The sequence below is a fragment of the Plectropomus leopardus genome, chromosome 5 (assembly GCF_008729295.1).
Source record: "Plectropomus leopardus isolate mb chromosome 5, YSFRI_Pleo_2.0, whole genome shotgun sequence".
NCBI classification, from domain to species: Eukaryota; Metazoa; Chordata; class Actinopteri; order Perciformes; family Serranidae; genus Plectropomus; species Plectropomus leopardus.
The window spans coordinates 13,122,983-13,129,591 of record NC_056467.1 but is presented as its reverse complement, the minus strand read 5'-3'; the positions used below and the strand labels follow the sequence as shown (position 1 = coordinate 13,129,591).

Sequence of the window (6,609 nt, the reverse complement as noted above, 5' to 3'; positions counted from 1 at the left end):
GCCAAAAAAATAATCTGTCCACATTTTAATTTATTTAAAAGCTACACACGTGTATTTTATTAAAGAGACGTTTCTATATGAATTATTTGTCCAAACTAAGCGCATTAATTTTGCCGTAATAAGTTTATCACGTGTCTTAACATGGACCGATCCACAAAGGCATTACCTAATATCGCCGCGCGTATGTAACACGCTGTAATAAATAACTGTCGAGGTGCAGCAGGCAAAGGGTCATGGTTATGTAATCCAACCAGCACGACACACCGTGCGTCTCCGACTCACCGAAAAGCACACTCATCAAAAGTGTCCTCTTCAACTTAAAACGTGTTTATCTTCACAGAGCCACGGACACATGTTACACAGCCCAACAAACTGTGAGGGTTTTCTGCCTGCATTCAAAGTTTTGAGCAAAAACTCAAAACCTTTAACCCCCAAAACCCCAAAATTTACGTGTGCTCAATGGATAAGAATTTTGGTACTTACTTACTTAAGTGCATTTTTTTTTGAGTCAGCGTTTTATTTTTTTTCAGAAGAAAAAACAGTATCTGAAGCAGCCTAAACCATGACAGAATTATATGTATGATGACAGATGGCAAAAGTATGTTAAAGAACAAATTATTCATAAAAAGAAAGACAATTAAAATAAATTAAAAAAAATAATAAAAATCTCCTGTGATTGCAACACCACGTTAGTTCACACGCACAGGATAGATACAATGCAAACAATGTGTGTATGAGGCCAACTTAAGTGCACTTTTAAAATACTTGAACTTAACTTGAGTGTTTTCATTTTAACTGTGTGTGTAGCTACCATGTGCATTGTAATCAGCAACAGGTACTGATGAAAACTGTCATTAAATTACAGACACTGCTCAAAATATTGGTGATTGTAAAGTGGTTACATCTGCATTTTTTCTTTTTGCTCAAAATACTATATCATTCATTCTATTGCTTTGCATCTCCATGTTGGATTAATAAAGTATTTCATATCTATCTTATACTTAATATTTATTTTCAGATGAACTTTGTACTCCATTCCATTTATTTATCAGGTAGTAACTCTTACGATTGTGATTTCTAATACTAAACCAAATTATAAAATATGAAGCACTGTTACATATCAATACATCTATATGAAAGATTTAGTAATATACAGTAATAACTTACAGGGGCCATTCTGCATAACAAGTACTTTAACTTTTGATAATTCAAATACATTTTGTTGCTACTACTTCTATACTAAGATGTTTACATGTTATGGGGTATAGATATAGCCTTGATGCTGCAACTTTTACTTAAGTAAAATCTAAATACAGAAGTAACAGTAAATGGAGATACTCAAGTACTGTAAAAAATACTTTTAAATCGTACTTAAATGCAACATATGAGTTAATGTACTGTCTTACATTCTCCTGTTGGTTCTATCTTCAGTAAAGTTGCATTATGTATAAAAATAATGGAGAAAATACTTGTCCAGTGCAATAAAATGTGATAGAATGAGATGTACTGTCTTAATCCTTGCAGAAACTCATAGTTTGCACATCCAACTTTAACTCAGCCATAAAAAAGGAGAAGAAAAGCAATAAAGGGCTGCAATTAAACAAATTCAGACACATGTATGCACAGGCACAAAATATGTAGAGGTACAAAAAACAGCTTCACAGAGGCTAGTGTATCTGTAAAATGAAATACTTTTATTTATTATTAGTTGTTTCCTATTAAAGTAATCTGACTATCTATACAAAGATAAAAACAGATTGTGGAGCATAATTTAACCTTTAATGATGACAGATTTTACATGAAACGTCTTAATACATTTATGAAGCCATGCTGCATATGTTTTGCTATAACAGTTGTGTATTACTATTTGATAACATGGTAAATAATGTTAATGATGGCAAAAATGGTATGAGTTTTTTATTTGGAGAGGAGCATGTGAGTCAACATTGTGTAAAAAAATTTTTTTTATATGTATCACAGAGTCTTTGGTTTCTGATTCCTGCTCTTGACCTTGTGACGGACCACAGCAACAGTTGTGAAGAAATTCCCCATGAACAAAATGAGGAAGCAGAGACCACACATCAGGACCTGGCATCACGTGGAAACATAGAGAGCAACGTGTGAGTAAGCATAATAGTTTTACCTCGTCATTGTTTTCTGGAGAGGATCAGGTGGGGATGAAATTTCAGTCAAGTCTTTCACAAAAACACAGTTCAAGCCATGCGACAATAATGCAGAGTAGTTGATTTATTGAGCAAATCTGCGAGTGCTTTAAAGCAGGAACAGACTGAAGTAATCAGACTTGGTTGACTGTGACAGCACTGACCTGCCATTCTTTACAGTCTGGGAGCTGAGCCATCCTGAAGAGTGCGAGGCCATTGAAGAGCTGCCAGAACTACAAGACCAAACACAACAACTTACAGATTTGTCTAATAAAAAGTGCTTGCAGGTGCGCAAACACTCACAAAAGCTTAAGCTGTTATTTAGATCGCCTAAACATCGCCTTGAGTCATGTCTAAATACTCAGCGTAATATCAAGTCTAAAATGACATCAGCGATTTTTAAAATCACTTGATCTGTGTCAACCAGTCAAAACCATGACAAGGCAGTATTTTTACACAGAGGATATATTCTCAAGTTCTGTTGCAACTCATGTCAGTGTCACAGACTGTACTCACATGGCCAAAAAACAGGAAGGGTAGCAGAAACGTCAGCCCTTTCCACATCCACGACTGAAATCCCTCTAACAGCAGAAAACAGAAAACAGATTAAACCACTTATTTTTGGTGTGTGTGGTGGTGGGGGGGGTTATTCTGGACTTTTGTAGCTAACAAAGATTCAGTGCATTACCTTTGATATTTTTATGTGAGAAAAATACGAAAAAAACGCTGTAACATCAAGTTGTGGCACAAAATCACTTAAGTCATGATTTTATGGCACCTGGTAGCCCAAAACCATGCTGGATTCCAAAGAAAGTTTAGAAAATGTCCCATTTTAGCCTAGTTCTTTGTCCCATTTTACCTGAATGTATTAAGTACTTTCTCAACACCCTTTTCCATAAAAAGTGAAATGTATTGTGAAAATATTTTGATTAGATATCAAACAGTTAATAAAATGCAACATTCCAGTCATTTTTGTTGTTTCTTTAGCTGCAGCTCTCTGGGGCCAGAGGCTTCTTTTTAATCTTTGCTCTGCCCATACTAGTTACTTTAGACCAATTAAAATTATTATTATATGGAAAAACTATTCGCCCATCTGCATTCTAGGCAGTTTTGAGATGTTGAGCCTCAAAGTTTTGCATTTCAAATCAGAAAAATGATACACACCTTTTAGCTTTCTAATTAAAAAGTCAGAAAATGCATATAACTTAAAAACAAAACACCTCACATAATGTTTAAAACGTGTCACAGAATAATAATAAATAAATAACAAAATTTTGACAAAAAGACCAGATAAAACCTGCCTCTAAAAAGTAAATATTCAACTATGATACGCCTGGCTGAGTGTGTCTGTATTCTGTGTCCTTGACGTGCCACAGTGTATCTTACCCACGGTCAGGTCCATGTTGTGTCTTTCTCCGAGGGCTCGCAGCCTGTACAGGCATCCACTCTGATAATAGCACTGCAGACACTGAACAAAACCTGTGAGTTCCAGATGAAAAAAACACAGATTAGGCTTTGGTTGGATTTAAAATTTAAATGTAATTAAAGTACTTTGACCTTACTTTGATACAAAGAGTAGGCAAGGAACTGATTCCTAAATGTCTTGTACAGGTTCCCATCTGGCCTTGAAATGGCATGACAGGGAAAACGTTTGTTATTACACATAAGAATAAAAAACACATGCAATTTAATGAATTTTCTCTGTCAGAAGGAAAAAAAAGGTAAATATTGTATGACAGTCATCACCTGTTAAATCTATAACATGTTTTTTGTCTTCCTCTACTCACCATGTCAGCATCACACCGGACAAAAAAGCTGAGATGTAGTGATGAAAAACCCACCAGCCTTTGATTCTATAACGCAGGACATTTTGTTTTATATTATATTATAGATATTTAGATTTTATTATTTAACACTTTGTTAAACTGATTAGCTTGAGCAATAATGGCTAGTTGCCTTTAGTAATGTAAATAGTGAAAGGTCAGAGAGAAACAGTGCATTATCAGTACCACCAAAACCACTGAGACCCAGTCATAACAGACCACACAGAGACAAGACCAAGACTTTGAGGGGTTGAGATGGGTCATGACTAAGACCAGAGCGGTGAAAGTCCCATACTGCATGACACACTTGTGATAAAATCTGGAACATGCATACCATACGCACTCCTCAAACTGACAGATCCACATTCCCATAAAAACACTCAACAGAAAACAAATCAAAAATCCTCCTTATTCACCTCTGTTCTTGCCATATTGTATATATGTGTGTATGTATGAGATTAAAAAAAAGGTAGTTGTACACACATCACGTAGATGCAAGGCTATCGCAAAAGAAAATTGAATGAGGGAAACGGTAGCGCCCGCACACTTACTCCATGCCACACAAGTTTATTGAAGATGTTTCAATCCTGCTTGGATCTTCATCAAGTCAAAAAAAAGAAAAAAAGAAAACCTAACGAAGATCGAAATATTGTCTTCAATAAATTTGTGTGGCATGAAGTAAGGGTGCAGGCGTTGCCCTTTTCCTCATGTATGTATAAGTTTACTTTGAGAAGTGTCTTAATAATAATCAAAAGGCATCCCAAGGTAAATTTTGTACATGGGAAATTTCCTTTGTTTTCTATGAGCAGAAAAGGCCAAACAAACTCTAACTTAACTCTTTATAATACAACACTTTTTGTACAGTCAGTTTCAGCTTTTCATTTTGTGGTCTCGAAATAAAATCCTGATTCGACTTTGTCTTAGACTGACAAGGCCGAGTAATAAAGCAGTCAAGCCTGAGACATGACCGAGACCTTCAAAAAGTGATCTTAAGACCAATCAAGTATCACAACTATGGAGAGAGAAACCACTGTGTTTTTTATTCGTTCATTGTAGTGCGATGGTTGGAAGAGAGGTAGCGCTGACCTGGAGCCGTTGGTGATGAGGATGCTTTCCCTGATAGTTAATGTGCAATAGTACCACAACAGCAGGAAATTAAGGATCGCATCAAAAAATCTAAAGTTAGGGAAATAAGACAAATGCTGGATTTAGACATACAGGAAATGCAATATTCATGTAATGAACTCATTGTAACTGACAAGGACGCAGAATGTGCAATATGCTGATGCTTACCTGTAGCTCACAAAGAAATAGCATATGAAGGAGAACAGCAGCAGGAGGACTGTGAGGTACAGTTTGAACTTCTCATATTCATCTTTGTAGGCAAATCTGAAGAGATGTAACAAATTCAGGCCTCAAGATACAATATAAGGCTTTTCATAATGAATGAAATTAGACAAAGATTCTAAGAAATAATGAATCATTTCAGTATTCATTTAAAGTGCAAGCTTCTGAATTTTGGCGCTGATGGTCGTTGCTTACTTTGACTGCTTGCTAAAAAGAGTGACATTCACATTTCCAAGAACCAGACTGAGGTACAACCTGCAACACGATACAATTTTCTTATTTAACTTTATATAAAGGTAATAAATGTATTTAATCAGTTGGATGTATTTCAGTGCAATGAGATCAACTTGAATTTTTAAATTGCCATTACCCATTTTTTTTGGGGAGGAAAGCTTCCATTTCAAAGAAAGAATTCAGTCGAGTCTTCATCTTCTCATTTACTTCATCCAAGGTCTTAGCGTCTTCCTCTGATGAACCTTTGCTGCATCTTATGAATGATAAGTGCATAAGACAAGTCTGTATCATTGACACAACATGACATGTTTGTATGTGTGCTTGGTGAAGTGAGAGGGGTCCTCTTTGTCCATATCTGTGATGTTTCTTTCACCATGTGGATCTGTGTCCACAGTGCCTGACCTAGCAGATTTGGGGCTCAGCTTCACTTTATGGGAGCTGCTATGTTGTCCATCATTATTATACAACCATTGGTGCATTTACAATATGTGTATGTATGACAGGATGTACTGTATCTATCTGTGAAAGTCTGTGCCCATGCAAATATGTGCATGAACTAACTTTTTCACGAGGTGGGACACCTCCCTCAGTCTCTTGCGCTGCCTGGAAATGGAGGAAGAGCAGTTGTCTTGTAGTTTGGAAACTTCATCCAGTTTCTGTATGTACATTCTGTGTGTCTCCTGGATGACAAGAACATGAGGTAACGTCAACAAGCAAAGAAAATGTAGATTACAAGGAGCATTTGATTTCTAAAAAAGTTTTTTTTTGGTATATAGTTGATTAGGAGCACAAGACATGAAAGATGACATGGCATTTGACATGAAGCAAAGTAGGACTGACATGTCAGTAAAACACTTAATCATATGATTTGAGTAAACAGTATGTTAAGCATAGTTTATACAACTGCTCTATGAATCATCTGATACTGTTAGCTGATTTTGGTTCATCTCTTACCTGAAGTTGTTGGTACTCCTCTTCCAGACATTTCCACTCCTCCAGAACAACTTTTACACCTTGAGCCATTTTGTTAACACTTTATTTTT

General features: G+C 36.0%; 1 protein-coding gene across 1 annotated transcript; it reads right to left on the bottom strand.

Annotated features, from left to right (window-relative positions):
- Positions 1 to 1,771: 1,771 nt before the first annotated feature.
- tmem120ab (transmembrane protein 120Ab) lies at positions 1,772 to 6,589 on the bottom strand. The gene is made up of 12 exons (XM_042486312.1): positions 6,521 to 6,589; positions 6,128 to 6,246; positions 5,703 to 5,819; positions 5,528 to 5,587; positions 5,279 to 5,374; positions 5,072 to 5,161; positions 3,950 to 4,015; positions 3,725 to 3,786; positions 3,549 to 3,641; positions 2,679 to 2,743; positions 2,327 to 2,395; positions 1,772 to 2,088 (listed from the first exon to the last, which is right to left on the bottom strand). Exons 1-12 carry the CDS (start codon positions 6,587 to 6,589, stop codon positions 1,975 to 1,977), a joined length of 1,020 nt encoding a protein of 339 aa, XP_042342246.1. The 3' UTR covers positions 1,772 to 1,974.
- Between the last annotated feature and the right edge of the window lie 20 nt (positions 6,590 to 6,609).